Below are 16,557 nucleotides of genomic sequence, written 5' to 3' on the forward strand. Positions count from 1 at the left end.
CTGAGAAGGATAGGCACAGTTTAGATTTGCAGGAGGTGGCCCTAAAGGCGTCCCAGGCTGAGAATTCAATGGAGCAGAGCCCTGCAGACAGGACGGGCTACGATGTGTGGAAGGCCCTGGGAGGAACCTGGCTTTTTGGTGGTGCCAAGGCTCTGGTGGAGTAGAAAGTGAGGCTGGATAGATGGGGACCAGACGAGCATTCAGTACCCAAGGACACTTATGATCCATTGCAATAATTACTTAAAGAATTAAGCATTTGTTTTTCTAAAACTAGGTTGTGTAATTTACACTGAAATTATCAGGTCTTCTAAATGGTTTTATCAATCCATCAGGATAGCATCTTCTGCGTGTGATGAGAGGATTGACAGCAATGGGGAGAACTTGCACTCAGAGCCATGTGCACAGACTTCTTTCTAAACGTGAGGACCTAGAGATAATGGTCTAGTATCGAGAGGGCAGCCTTGCAATACATCTGGGGTGGACACTGGCTTCACCCTGTGGAACTCTCAATGACATTAATGTCCTTAGCAAAGGAAGTGTGCACGAGAGAAGCACTAATTTTATCCTTGTAACAACAGACCCTAACGTGTCCTTTATGTGTATCAGTCATTTCCCCAGAGTCCACTTAGAATTGGCACAGTTTGCTGGTGCTTATAGTTTTGTGGTGGCTGCATGATGTATGCTACACAGAGTCACAAGTGCCTTGGAAGTCTGAAATGTGCATGTCCAGCATCGTATATGATCAGTGATTACAGGTATGAAATCACAGCAACCAAGAAAATATTCAATAAAAAATAAACACTTGGATACTGTGGCCTGTCACTTTACTTGTAATTCTTGACTTGCCAAAATTCATTTGTCTTTTATACTGTTTTATATTTTACTTTTTTGTTTTACTTACAAATGAGTATCCTCTGAGGCCCACTTGGACTTCCTGTTTATACTAGAGAGAGGGTAGGAGTCTGTAGATTTGTTGATAGACTAAAATTTGAGTTTGGAGAAGTAAATCTTTGTGAGGATGTTGGCATAGTTTTGTTTCCCTGTTTCTCTGTTTAACATTGATAGTTCCTGGAGAGCTTTCCATCTTCACAGAATGCCAGCAGCCCTTGGTTCTAAGTTAAGCTGAAGGCTCAGCGAAGATTAGTTAAGGAATGGCTCTATTGGCAGTGGAGATTTTGGCCTGTGGAGTAGGATGGAGAAAATTTGGTGCAAATTTGTATCTGGTCGAGAAAGTCCTCCATAAGGAGATCTGAAGAGATAATAAAGAGGTTGATCCTTTCAGCCATTAATGAAACAAAGAGATACCAGATTATGAGTAAAGACTCATAATATGGTAGATAAAATGCCTGTATCTCACTTGTCCCAGAGAGGCAAAGTCTTACAAGTTTTCTACCTCTGATGAGTGGAACAAGGTGAATATTCTGAGTTTATTGGCCGGGGCCATTATATTTGAATGGACTGGAATTTAGGTTAAGGGAAGACATCAGAGTTTCTGAATTAGTGATCCTAACATTTGGAAAATGTGATCTGGTCTTAACATAAGCCCTCCGGGAATCATCCACTGGTGAGGTTTGGCTGGAAAATAGCAGCATGGTACAATGACCCACAAACTATCATTTGCTTCTGCAGGTAGTAAATATTCAGCTGGTTACTGCATTATGAGAGACCTGATGACCTCTGGACCCCTCACATTGTCATCTGGCACATTCCTGATGTATAGCTTGACAGAACAAGACCTACAGCACATACTCATCCTCTCCATGGCAATCATTCAAACCATGGCAAACTACCAATTACACCTACACAGGCAGACTTCATGCAAAGTCTTTCATTTTGTGTCTTTATTTCCAATGCCACACTTCCCATTTTCAACAACTGCATTCCCCGGATATCCATAGCCTTCATTCAACACATATTCAGTATGGATTCTTGCTGTATGCAAGGCACTCTGCTAGATATTTCACTGTACATACTTTGAATGCAAGTAGGGGATGGAGAGGAGGATAGAGGCAGAAACCTTGCCTGTACAGTATTAAATTCTTTAGTGAGGATGGGAAATAGCTTCTCTCTCCCAAGGAGCTTAAAATGGGCTTTTGCCTGCCATACAGAAATAATGGCAGAAAGAACATAATAGGATGTAAAATATTGGTATGGATTGTAGAGAAAAATAAGTTTAAAATGTCAATTATTATTTTCTAATCTCTTTGAAATGTGGCCAAACATTGGGTCTATAAACATTCGCAATAGATAAACAAGAAGACTATAAGCATGCAGCATCATGGTTTTACAAAATACTAGCATACCCAAATAGGAATCCAAACTAATCCAATGCTCAGTGTGCCGTTGCTGCATTGTGTTGGCCATTTTTAAATGGTTCTATTTGGGTCTGGTTCCATGTCTAACTGGGAGCATGGAGAACTCAGCAGGACCCATGGAGGTCCACAGGAGGTGGTGATTGAATAAGAAGACCTTAAAAGATGTGAAATGCAAATGGTTTTAATTACAACCTAAAAAAGAGCGTTTATCATCATGAAACGTCTTAACTATTAGGGTGAGTTATAAATTATTATGGAGGTAAAAGAAATTAGAAAAATAATCTATGTAAAGTAGCTAAGAAGATAAGATGCCCAAAGGAAAGATAGGGATGAAGAATAAATATCTTATGACTCTATAAGTCTGTATTATCATGATTATATAGACAGAAACGCAAACCATATATGTAAAATCAGTAAGTGAGCTTTAGTTATGTCAAATTGGTGTAACAAACTGAACAGAACTGGAACTTGTACATTAAAAGAAGGCAAAGCATTGCTTTTGAGGAGCCAATATATAAGTCATATTTTTTAGTATTTTGTTGATTTAAGGAACTCACATATTTGGCCCCTGGTTATAAGTGCTAAGTTTAGTTTTAAAACTATCATAAATTACCTTGCAATGCAAAATTGGTGACTTCTGCCCCAAATTTCACTCAACATAGACTGAAGTTTAGATATCAAATTAATATTATGCAAACAGTTTGAGAATTCAAAGTTAGTGGGTCCACTTACTGGCATGCATACTCCTTCAATAAATGTATTCTCTGCCTCACATAAACTCCATCTATCCATAATGCTTGCTCCTGCAATTCATTTTTTTTTTTTTTAGATAATGGCTTTTACTTTCATAGTGAAAGAGGCACAGTGACATCCAGTAAAACTGAGGAACTGCACTCCAAAGGGTATACTCCCAAGGGTTGGGAGCTCTATCTCTGAGCCCCAGGGAGACAGGTTAAGTGACCACATTCAGCATTTCCTGAGAGCAGCGGCTTCTCTCTTTGGCATGGAGCGATGGCCCAGTATGGTGACTGCTGTCTGATTCAGCTTGGCTTTAGCTGAATAACCTCTGATCTAGATCAGAAGTCTGAGGGAGAGGGCAGAAAGCCTGGGACCAGCAAGTGGAGGCCTGTGGACATCATAACCGGCTGAGTTCTGAGAAGAGCTGATGTATCAATAGTTGCCTCATCTCCTTAGGACAGTTTGTCCTCCAATTCTGGTCTGATGGATGTGGAAATTACCACTGGGGAATTAGAGAAATCTGAGCATATTACCATTCATTCAGCACCAGAGGGTCTGCTGTTTATTCCTTTTGTTCTGAATGTTCGTCCAGGCTGTGCTGTTGAAAGATCTCCAGGGATTTTTCTTAGGAAGCAGTCATTTAACACAAGTGGCATCATTTATTTCAGAAATGATTTGTAGGTTGTTACATAAATACCAATGAAGTACATAACAATGTGCTCCGCCTTGGAATCTGCAGCAGAAGCCACCGAGGAACTGACTTTCTCTGCAAGAGGAGCAGCTCTTTACCAAGTCAGAATTTGTAGTCAGGTGCGCCTGGTTATTCTTTTTATTTCTCTTCCCCACATTTCCTTAAATGACCCAGAAAGGAAAACAGGCATAGCCAAAGAGAGAGTCGAGTGGGTGAGATCTTACTAACCACAGTCATCAGTACATAGAGTAAGTCCTTGATTATTTCTGATGGGAATGGTGATATTTCTTGTGATACATATTTGAGTTAGAACTCTGATTAGGGCACCCTACAAGGTGCTATGAAGTACACAGAGGCATAATTTTTAACAAAGTCTGATGTTCAATGTTCAATAAACAAGGGCCTATAGTATACTAGGCTTTGGGGTATGAAGATGACTAGAACTTGGTGATGACTGACTTTGAGGATTTCCTCCAAGTGGAAGTGGGTCAACAGCTATGGAGAGGGGGAGATGCTGTTCCCTTTTCTCTCTCTCTCCACTATTGCCATCTGCTCTAAGCCACTGTCAGCTCTCTCCTGGACCACTGTAGTACAAGATCCTAAGTGGTGTTTTTGCTTTCATGCACACTTCTGCCATGACTTATTTGCCCAACAGCAGTTGGCTAATACATTTTTAAATGCAAATCAGATCTTGTTACACTCCTGTTTCATGCTTACAAAGCCTTGTACACCAGGGCCTTCATAATCTGGCACTTGCTTGCATCCATGACCTCATTCACTTTTTCCTTTTCTCAGTATTTTGCTACACTGGTCTTCTTTCTCCTCCTTGAACATGTCAAGCATGCTCTTTCCACCTTTGAGCTTTGGCTTGTTGTGCCCAAAGAATGCCTGAAGGCTAGATTATAGGGAGGGGTGCAATTAAACAAGAAAGATGAGGACAGAAGAAAAAGCCATTGGGTTTTATAATTTGGAGGTGTTTTCACTTTCATGGGGAGTTTTTGGAGAGGTGATAATGTGGCAGGGAATTGATGGGTTGAGTGGTGAGTGGGTAGTAAAGAAGTAGAGGCACTAGGCGCATACAACTCTTTCCTTTCACCACCACGTTTCTCAAAAGAATGGATAGGGCTTGACGACTGGCCTTATCTGTACAAGATTCTCATAGTAATAGGAAAAGAAAACATTAAGCACATTCACAGGTAGAGGGGAAAAAAGTCTGAAAAGAGGGAGCAATGGAAGCTTTGAGGAAGAGGGGGAGTTGGAGAAAGGTTCTAGAAGATCTGGACAGGAAGAGGACCATGAACCCAACTGGAGAATTTTGCAAATAAGATATACTTACAAGTCCCACAGGTAGATTTTTTTTATAAAAGCAAGTGTCAGAATTACATTGAATAAATTCCCTTCTGTTCTGGGAAGGGAATTTATATGTTGAAATCCTAAATCCCAATGTGATGGTATTAGGAGGTGGGGACCTTTAAGAGTTGATTAGGTCATACATGTGAAGCCCTCATGAATAAGATTAGGGATCATATAAAAAGGAGACCCCAGACAGCTCCCTTTCCCCTTCTGCCATGTGAGGACACAGTGGAGAAGACAGCTATAAACCAGGCAGTGGGATCATGCCAAACACTATATCTGCTGACACCTTGATCTTGGACTTCCCAGCCCCTCCAGAACTATGGGAAATAAATTTAGGTTGCTTATAATTGCCCCAGTCTGTGACACCTTGTTATGGCAGCTCAAATGGCCCAATACCATTTCCAGGTTTGCACACTGTTTCTCTGTTTGTGGGTGGTGTGGTTTTATTACAGCAACTTTGGAATCCCCTAAGTGGGACAAGTGCTGAGATGTTACCTACCAGGGTTAGGGATTTCAAATTGGTAGCAATTCTCAAACCCTGCCATAATTATCATCATCATTATTATTTTGGTTTACTTTTTATTAAGGTATGACATATATTGTAAGGTATGCAAATATTTTTTAAATAGACATTTTTTATTGTTGATAGTATTGCCGGTGTCTCCCATCCTTATCCTCTTCCTCCCCAGCTCATACCCACTGTTAGCATACATCCTTCTCGCTCTGGGGAAGTCAATTTGTTGTACTGTTCTAGCCTTCAGCTGATTGGATGAGACCCACTCACATTATGGAATGCAATCTACATTACTCAGAGCTCCCGATTAAAAAAAATTTTTTAAAACACTCGCCCACCTGGCGTAACTCAGTGGTTGAGCATCGACCTATGGACCAGGAGGTCATGGTTTGATTGCCTCTTGCATGCACCCCCCCACCACCACCACTGGGAATCGAGCCTGCAACCTGGGCATGATCCCTGACCAGGAATTGAACCAGTGACCTCTTGGTTCCTGGGCAACCATTCAACCATTGAGCCACACTGGCCAGGCTCCCAATTTAAATATTAATCTTATCCAAAAACATCTTCACAGAAGCATCCAAAATAATGTTTGACCAAATATCTGGGTACCATGGCCTTGCCAAGTTGACACATAAAATTAACCACCACAGCTAAACTCGTTAATTTTCCTGATTGCTTTAGAGTATGTATACATCTTTAACTTGCTTTATGTATAGTATAGGAACCTTCTAATACTTCACTTCCCTTTCTCCCATCCTGACCTTCTTGCTATTGTTGTCAGACATTTTACTTTTTCATATGTTATAAACTGCATACTACATTGTCATTTGGAAGCAAGCATTGTTCAATCTAGGACTAATTATTCCTCACGAATAGGGCAAGATCCTGCTGTGAATTTCACTAGTTTTCCAGTCTGGCTGGTGGGCACGGGCACTATGCCCAGCCCTGTGTGAGCATGGAGTATTATTTCCCCTATTCATTTTGAGTGGTTCTCTCTCTGGCCTCAGATCACCTCCTAACACACAAGTGGTGAGAAGTACTCAGCTAAATACGCAAGGCAGAATCTCTGGAGTTCTCTCTTCTTTATCACTTTGGTCTCCCTGGGCTCTGAGCTCTGTCTCTTCAACTCTGGCAGTCTGCCAGTCTCTGCCTGGGTTCCTCCTTGTGCCACAGCCTGGAAAACTCTACCAAAGCAGTAAACAAGGGCAATTATAAGGCTCACCTCATCCATCTCCCATATCACAGGGGTCACTGTCTTTCATTATTTCATACTAGAAGCCCGATGCATGAAGATTCATGCTAGAATGGGCTTTCCTTTCCCTGGCTGCCGTTACTGCCTTTCCACTCCAGCCCAGCCCCTTTTCGTTCAGGCCCCAGAGCCGCCTCTTTCCAATCCAGCCCTGCCTTCCCACGCTGCCCAGAGGCCCTGAGAGACCCGGGGTGGGGCAGAACACCTGCATCATCAAAATGGTGACAATGCAAGCATCCCGCCCGCCCCTGTCACTCGGCGCCTGTGTATGCAAATTAACCACCATCTTTGTTGGGTTAATTTGCATATCACTCCTGATTGGCTGCTGGTGTAGTGGAGGTACGGTCAATTTACATGTTTGTCTATTATTAGGTAAGATATTTTGTCCATTTCTGGTTGTTTCCAGCAGAAGCGGGGACATAGCACTCATTTTTGTTGTGTAGATACAGGGTTAGAATTGCTGAATCATAGAGTATATGCATGTTTAACTTTAGTAGATATTGCCTCGAGTTTACCAAAACAAATTAAGCTAATTTTAATTGTATACTGATATAATTGGTATTCGTTTTACCCAAAACATGTTGCCAGATTTTATTCCCCAGTTTAACAGAGTAAAGAGTGAAGATGACAAGTTCTTAGTGACATCATTCACTGCTTTTAGAACTTCAGTGGTGTACACCCTAATATAAAATGTATTATTAAAAGTATTGGGAAAGTAGTGGTGGTGGTGATGAGGGAGGAAAGCAGAGATACCAGCTACATCTGTCATTGACTGACAGTCGCAATTATATTTGACAGCTATGTTTGCTAAGTAATAACAGCTTTGGTTTTTTAAAAAACCTGGTGATATTATATGTTTAGTACCTAGTCCATTAGAAAATTCTCTGTTGCTCTGCTTCCTTCGAGTCTCTCTCTCTCTCTCTCTCTCTCTCTCTCTCTCTCTCTCTCTTTCTCTCTCTCTCTCTGAATGTTCTTTTCATATTGAAGGTGATCCATATTTTAAAAGATTGTGCTCAGGCCCTAACCGGTTTGGCTCAGTGGCTAGAGTGTCAGCCTACAGACTGAAGGGTCCCGGGTTTGATTCCAGTCAAGGGCATGTACCTTGTTGCAGGCACATCCACAGTGGAGCATGTGCAGGAGACAGCTGATCAATGTTTCTCTGTTATCGATTTTTCTAGCTCTCTATCACTCTCCCTTCTTCTATGTAAAAAAATCAATAAAATATAAATAAATAAAAAGATTGTGCTCAGCAGTAGGGTGCAGGGTATCCGGGTGAGAGAGTGCCCCTCTTCAGAGCTGCTGAGGGACAAGGAAGTGGAGACTGCAGAAATGGTTCAATCTTTTCTCACTGGAAGGAGTATTTGAGCTCTAAGAAGGCTTTTTAGCAACTCTCCCAGGTTAAATATGTATTGAATTTCTACCAAGTATGACATTTTCCTGAAGAGAGTTGCTGTTTGGCCTATACTTTTCAGTATATAATGGCTAATGTTAAAGGAAAGTATAATATTGAAGGAACCTCTTTTTTAAGTTTTTACTCCCAGCCTTTGAGCTTCTTGTGTAATAATTTAATTCATTCTTGAGGCAGGTTGCTGCTTCTTTTATGTCTTTGTCTTTAGATTCTCTGTTTGTAAACCTCTCCTAAAAATAGATCAAAAATGATATTTACAACTGTGCCCAGAATTGAGGAAGTAAGAACAGAATATGACTTTCAGAGTGTAGTTAACCCTTTCTGTCATCTCCATTAGATATTACAGTATTTGGTATTGGATTTCATCTCTTTCAGAGCCAGCACAGTTCTCACAGCTCTAGGCATTTAATCCCTTGACTTGGGCCTGTTTGCTTGTTTCAGTTATACTATACTAGGCGCCCAGTGCACGAATTCGTGCACCTTGAAAGGAACCTTGGGCTGCGAGGCTGCGATAGGCACAGGGGCAGGTCTCAGCCCATCTTCTGTGGCCCCGCCCAGCCCCTCCTGCCACGGTCCCCAGTCCCCTGTCTGCCGGAAGCCCCACTCCCACTGCCGCCAATCCCACACACTGACAGCGCTGCCCCCCCCTCACACCTGCTGATGATGCCGAGCGATTGGGGACGGAGCCAGCATCGGGTGTGAGTGGGGCTGGCACCATCAGCGGGTGCAAGCGGCAACTGCTGCCCTGATTATCCCTCAGGAGCAGGGGGAGGTGGAGAAACCCTCAGGGGCGATCAGGGCCTGCAGCTGCCGCTTGCATCTGCTGATGGCACCAAGTGATCAGTACCAGTGCCAGGTGCGAGCAGCAGCTCCGGTGCTTACTGCGGGTGCAAGTGGGGCCTGCACTGGCAGTGGGTGCAAGCGGGGCAGATGCCAGCAGCAGGTGTGAGTGCCGGGTGGGACCATAGCACGCAGGAGCAAAGAATTTCCAGTAACCACCAGAGGCTCTCCCTGATGACAGTGACCGGCGCTCCGCCTTGGTCTGGCGCCCCCACTCACCTGCTCCACCATCCAGCCATGGCTAACGCCCGCCATGGTCCGCACATAGCCCCTGGTGGTCAGTGCATATCATAGTGACTGGTTATTCCGGATGTTCTGCCATTCAGTCTATTTGCATATTAGCCTTTTATTATATAGGATAGATTACATGTTATACCCTTTCCATAGAAAGTATGAAGTCAACCTGGCCTACATGGCTCAGTGGTTGAGCATCGACCTATGAACCAGGAGGTCAGAGTTTGATTCCCGGTTAGGGCATATGCCTGGGTTGCGGGCGCGATCCCTAGCGTGGGGCATGCAGGAGGCAGCTGATCAATGATTCTCTCTCATTACTGATGTTTCTATCTTTCTCTCCCTCTCCCTTCCTCTCTGAAATCAATAAAAATATATTTTTTAAAAAAAAGAAAGTCTGAAGTCACAGCAACTAATATTAACCCAGTTTTATAATTCGTTGTATGTTTACCCTTCACCCAAAATGTATGCAAATTGGTTTTCTCCTCTGGTCTATGGGGAAAAGTCCTTAGAAGTTAAAAACATCAAACACAATGGGAAGCCTTGGCTTGCTGTATCTCAAGCCTGAAATCATGTTTACAGGGAGGCTGAAACGAACAGAATAATCACTTAAGAGAGATGCTGCTAGAATAAGGATTGCAGCAAAATGGGTTTTTAAAGAGATATTAACCCCACGTTTATCTCCTAGTCTCCTGATATTTCTGTAATTTCTTGGTTTTTACCATTTTCTCTACTCTCCCTAGTTCTCAGATACTGCTCTTCTCTAATAAGGAAATAGTTCAAATCCCTTCAAACTGTGGCTTGATCTGAAAACAAAACAATGGAACAATTGAATTTGTGGTATATTCATGATTTCTGGTCGGAACAAGAACTGTTTCTCCTTTTGTTGGAGAGCCGTTCATTCATTTGTTCACTCATTCATTTGTGCATGCATACCTGAAGTGGCACTTGTGTCAGTTTACAGTATTGAAGTCTTGGTGGTGCTAGTCTGGAGAGGGCAGTGCTTGCTGTGGGGAACTAGAGCCCCCTGGGGATTAAGCTTCCTGATTTCAGACTAAAGATTTAACAGCCCAAGACTACCTATGAGAGTGTACCTGAACCAGTCTGTCATTGACTTGAAAGGTAGACTACCCTTTCAAAATAAAAAGCTACCTATTTTTACAGTTTTTTTAAAAAGTAAAACTATAAACAAGGTAAAGAAGATTAAAATTAGAATAGATTAGGTTTTAGAAGTTGCAACTAAATCTCATAATGGCATGTGACATAAAACTTGCACATTTCAAAATAATACCGTCTCCTTTTTGGTAATTTGGAAATATTATAACCAGTAGTACTTCCTATAAAGTTGGTATAGGGTGGTTGCTTGCTCTACTAATATGTAGTTGTTAACTACCCTCCATATGGTGCTGTACCTTCATATTAAGAGCATCATTCCCAAGGAATGCTTGATGCAAGATATTTCTTATTCTTCTCCTTCCACTAAATGACTTACCCAGACTTCTGCTCATGAAAGCAATTTCCCATATAAATGGTTGCTTTTTCAGTATCGGTTTGGAGGAACTTCGTAGACTTGCAATCTCCTTCCCCTCCTCTCTTCCTCCTGCAATTTGGAGATGAGGGTGTGATGTAGGTCCAAGCCTAGAAACTAGTGGTACCAAATAAGGAATTTTTTGTGTGGCAAATTTTCTTTGTGATTATCTCTTCTGTAGATTAAGGAGGTCCTCCTTTATATCTCAAAACCCTCTGCCCTGCTTCCTCCCCATCCCACCCCTCCCCCTTAGAGTTAGTAGAGCAGGGACTATTGAAAAAATGGCATCCTACATTCTTCACCACTGGCTTGTGCTCAGGCTGAAATGTCACCATTTTTGTTGTTGTGTCTGTTGTTTGTTTGGATTAAAATTTTTTTTTCTAAAAACATGCAGGATTCAAGAATTCGTTTCAGGCTCATTTGGGTCCTGTCAGCAATCTGGCCAGCACCTCAGGAGGGGAGAGGAAGGAGAGGGCCCCAAAGACAAACTTGGCCATTTCATGAATTGGTCTAATTGGAGGCATGAAGTCTAAACTATGTCCTAAATAATGACATGCTTTGAGAAATACTATGATAAGCAAATGATCAATGCCATGGTGACCGCACATGCTCTATTTCCCACTAACTACAGCCGTGATGGTGTTTCTCTATTCTGAATGTATTTGAAGTAGCAATATTGGTATTTTTGCTTCTAAGCTTTGTAAACATTCAGCCATCTCACCAGATAAAATTGCTGATACAGCCTCCAACCTGATATTTATTTCTCCATAGATATTATTAAATCCACCTAGACATTAGAGTTTGGGAAGAGCATTAGGAAACCAGTTCTAAATAATCATTTCTCACCTTTCCCTGTTAGCCTTTTTTTTTTTTTTAATCACATAAGCAGCCAGAGGCATACTCGATCTTTCTTTTATTTCCTGAACCACATTTCAGAGGGTTTTATTTTTAGTCACCTCTGACACAGCCAAAGAGCAGCCCCAATAAGATTCTATGTGGACATCACTTTTTTTCCTTGTTCTAAATTGCTTATTTCTCATCAACAGTCTTGTTGAAATCAAAGTTTCTGGTCATTAGACTCCAGCAGAGCAGAGCTAAGGCATACCACAAAATGCTGACCTTTGCTTATCTATAAGATCATACTAGAACTAAGCATGGAGAAATTTTAAGGTATCTTACTTAGGTACGTAGGTGCCATTAGTCTCAACATCAGGCTGTATAGATGCAATTTGTTCTTCAGCACCTTTGGATTGTTTGTTTGTTTGTTTGTTTGTTTGTTTGTTTTGAGAGAAATGACCACATCTATACTAATAAAAGGGTAATATGCTAATTAGGGCAGACGTCTTCTGGACATCCATCCGGATGTCTATCCGGACAAAGCCACAGTGGCTACGAGACCCTGGGGCTCACAGCGGCCATGAACCCCGGTGGCTGCGAGGCCCAGGGCTCATGGCAGCCATGGGCTCAGGCAGCTGTGAAGCCTGGGGCTCAGGCAGCCATGAGCCCCAGCGGCTGCGAGGCCCAGGGCTCAGGCCTCATAGCCACCACGGCTGGCAGTGGCAGCAGCAGTGGGGTGATGGGGGCAGCGCCTTCCCCTGATCAGCCCGGTTGCCTCCTGCTGACATCCCCTGAGGGCTCCTGGACTGTGAGAGGAGGCAGGCCAGGCTGAGAGACCACCCCCCCCCCTGCACAAATTTTCATGCACCGAGCCTCTAGTAAAGTTATAAAATGATTCAATCTGAATTTAATGTGGATAAAAAATGTTTGTGCAAATGTTAGTAAATATCTAAAAATAACTATGAAAAATGAGATAGAGGATATAAAGATAAAGTAACATTTTTATATGCTGATTGTTTCCTTTAAAGACTGAGACTGGATATTTTGTATCTAAGGCAGAATTGATTTTCTTGTTTGGAGGGACTCAGAAATGATGCTGTGAATAATGAGATTGTAGGGGGAAAAGTATGACTTTTTTTAAAGCAATCTCTCAGCCATTGGACCTAGAAATGGACGATTAGCCACTTTAATCACTGGCAGTGTGCATTCCTCTACTGTTTTGCATAACATGCAAATAGCTTGCATTTCTGTCTTTCTTTTCTTCATCAATCTTTGTCCCGTCCTTCACCAACTCCTGACTCACTGCAAGACCACATTTGATCTAAGATGGTGCTTTGCTATTGTCCTGCATATTGCTTTCTAATTGAATAGAGTTTTTCTGATTGGGCAAAAGCAAGGCTGGTGGTCTCTACCCCTTGACTGTGTGTCTTATTTTTGTATGTTTCCTGGAGGGACCATTTTTTAAAAGACCTTGCTAGGCCATTAGTTCATTAGACAGAGATGTTATACTACCTGAGTGATGATATTCCAAGCGTAATAGCTCTTATCACTGCTTCTTAACTACAGCTGAGATGTAGATCAAGTCTACATGGAGGCTGAAGAGGAGGCGTGCAGCCATGGAAACCACATTCTTTTTATCAGAACTGGTAGCAGAAGGACCTGAATTTGGTTGGCCCACATGCTTCTGCCTTCCTCTGATGCCACCATAGAGAGCAGTAGGTGCCAGGAGTGGGAGTGAATGAAAAACAGCATTAAGTTTGGATAACCCTAACACTTGACTTACTGAGTGAGTTCTCATGCTTATCAAGCAGTAGTCTTAAAGAAGCCTTTTCCCGCTAGGCTTTTTGATTATATCTAGGAGAATGCCTATGTTGTGATAGTTGTAAATACCTGGCTATACTTGCTAATCACCATTTTACCGTAGAGCAGACAGCAGGTATTAATAATGAGGTATTACTCCTTATCACTACGCCCTCCCCTGACAACCCTCTAATTTGAAATTCATAGCATTTATGATTTTATTATATTTTTCAATTATATTTTTTACATTATTGTCTATTTAATATAGGTAGAGCTGTATCTATTTATGACTTTAACATATATTTTTCTCATGAACTTATTTAAGTAAAAAAGCAAATGTATTTAAAGGGAAATGTTAAGGGAATAACAGTTTGGATATTGTCAGAATCACAACAGTAGTATGTGTATGTAATAATTTTAAGGCACCTGCCTCAAAATAGAAACTGAGATGCTGGAAATAATAACAATAAACAAAAATTAAACCAAAACGGGCTCAGTGCCCAGGAACACTACCCAGATTCCAAGAACTGGGCAAGGAATAAGCCTATACGGGGGGGAAGGCAGGACTGGATGGAGCTGTAACTGCCTCCATTAAAAATGACCGCTCTGTACTGTGATCGCTGTTGAGCAATTCTGTGGGGCATTTGTCATGTGGGTGGGGTTCCCGCACTTCTCATTTCAGCGACAAGCTTCCAGTGGAACTTGCCTTTGTAAAATGTCAATGCTAAAAGTGCCAAAAACCACAGCGATCTTGCATTGTGTTTGAGCTTTTATAATGCTGTAAACGACTTGCAAATACTAAATGAACCAGAAGTAAAAATGGTTTGTGACAACTTTAACTAAAGTTACAAGGAAAATGTTCATGTTCCCCAGGATGCCTAAATGCCGAGTGATTTACCTAAACAAAGGAGGAAATCCTCTTTGTGTTTAGGGATGTGAGTCTAATACAGGAACCCATGTTTTCCTGTCATTGAAAAGCATTCTTTAATCTTTTAAGCACATTTTAGGGCCTGCACATATTCCAGGTGTGTTGTTTACTTTAACATTAAAACACAAGAATAGGACATGACTATTCAGAGAAACCTATTAGATCTCCCTTTGTGTCATAGGAGACACAAAGGGTAAGTGAATTGAATTAAATGGATGGACAAAGCCCTGAGCAGACTGGTAATAGTTATTCCTAATGGGACTTAACAGGCTTATACTTGGAGCTGAAGGCCAGAGAGGCCATTTGTGAATAGAAGACCATACATTTCCTCTGATTGTGGGTGTTAAGGGGACGATGACTTTTTAACCATGAAAATAAATGTAATTGGTGTGAAGCATTCAGAAGCTTTCAGCCAAATAGAACGGAAATAATGGGTAATAAGCCTAAGCACTATTTGAAATTTTAAAAAAATATAATTGCTAAATTCTGGTTAAGAGTAAAGGGATGAGATTGTATGGAAGTCATAAAAATAGTCCTGGAACCACACCGCAGGGGTTCTCACCAAACCTAAAGGCAGGGACCCACAGTTCATTCTCCGAGTCCCTGCTCTCCTGGCCCAGACACTGTAACACAACAGACGCTGGCGTGCATGAAAGGAGAGGCTTACCACCAGCCGGGACTCGGGTAGGTGCTCTCTGTCCTTCATTCCTCAAGGATTATTTTTGCCATCTGTTGAGCATCTGCATAATTATTTGAAAATGTGGAATCTGTGGGGTTATTTAAAACAAAGAAAGAATGTGCCACTGATACACATTCTTAATTCTTATTAAGGTAGAATTCATTATGACAAGTAGTGCTTTCCATTCTTCCTAGTTTCTTTAATAGCATCATTCCTATTAAGTTTTACAATCCCCGCAGCCAAGGCTCATAGGAACTTCTAGGAAAGCCCTTTCAAAACACTTACCTCTCCACCTAGGAGGCTCTAAGTCATGAAGTAAGCCGACATACAACAATATTCCAAGTGACCCTCCTGGTGGCTGGTGCTTGACTTCTGTCTGAGAGGTGACACTGTCTATTGTCAGCATGACTAAGGCTGGCCGGAGGGACTGTGCTGGTCCTGCAGGTGTATGACCTCAGGAATTCATACTCGGGGGGAGCAGGAGCACCAAGAATGCCAGATAAAGTCATAATCGGTTGCAAACTTGATACAAACTAGACTATATTTTAAAGCCAAATGGTTCTTTTTTAAAAAAAAAAATGAGGTGTTACTCCTTATCACTAAAACCTAAAATATTTACACTGGACTAGGTAATTAGAAATATGCATTGCAGTTTCTTAGGGGAACTTCCTTTAAAATTCAGCCTTTCCCACTGACCCCTACCTGGAGCCTGTCGGCCCTGTATGCCTCTTTCCCTGCAATTGGTTATTGCACACTTGTAGCCTCCATTAAAGATGCTTGGTGTTATTGGGTTAAGCTGTGTTCAGTTTGAATGGATGAAGACATAAACAAAGCAGCCCTTACAATCGTAACTGTATTGTAACTGCTCGAGAGTAGCGATTACAACTTCTATGTCTTTGACCTCACCCCTCACCAAAGACACACATATTCATTCTCTCAATAGATAGATCTATATGTGTGTGTGTGTGTATGTGTGTGTGTGTGTATTTGTACTGTATATATACTAGAGGCCCGATACATGAAATTTGTGCAAGAGTAGGCCTTCCTTCCCCCAGCTGCTGGCACCAGCTTCCCTCTGGCACCCGAGACCTGGGCATCCCTCCAGCCCCAGTTTCGTCTGGAAGGACATCCGGAATGACATCCGGTCTAATTAGCATATTACTTTTTTATTTTATAGATATATGTATAAGTATTTTTTTCTTCTCTCATTCTCATTTTGCATGTGCATGTAGGTGTGAGATAGAAGCCCACTGACAGGGAACAAACCAACCTGCACACCCACTAATCTGTGGTCTTTTCTTGGCAGTGACAAACAAGAAACCTACACAGGCGTCCATTACGAAGGTCAAACAGTTTGAAGGCTCCACGTCGTTTGTGCGGAGATCACAGTGGATGCTCGAGCAGCTTCGCCAGGTTAATGGCATCGATCCTAATCGGGTG

At 42.0% G+C, this 16,557-nt stretch overlaps 1 protein-coding gene across 5 annotated transcripts in view; it reads left to right on the top strand.

Moving 5' to 3' along the window:
- The window catches only part of STXBP6 (syntaxin binding protein 6), a 264,054-nt gene that overhangs the window by 189,577 nt on the left and 57,920 nt on the right, over positions 1–16,557 (top strand). For all 5 annotated transcript variants that reach the window (XM_079768776.1, XM_079768774.1, XM_079768772.1 and 2 more), the window contains one exon: positions 16,424–16,554. In XM_079768776.1, the coding sequence (XP_079624902.1) occupies positions 16,424–16,554 (131 nt within the window). The remainder of the gene's footprint in view (positions 1–16,423; positions 16,555–16,557) is intronic.

Source organism: Cnephaeus nilssonii (assembly GCF_951640355.1).
Source record: "Cnephaeus nilssonii genome assembly, chromosome: 4".
NCBI lineage: Eukaryota > Metazoa > Chordata > Mammalia > Chiroptera > Vespertilionidae > Cnephaeus > Cnephaeus nilssonii.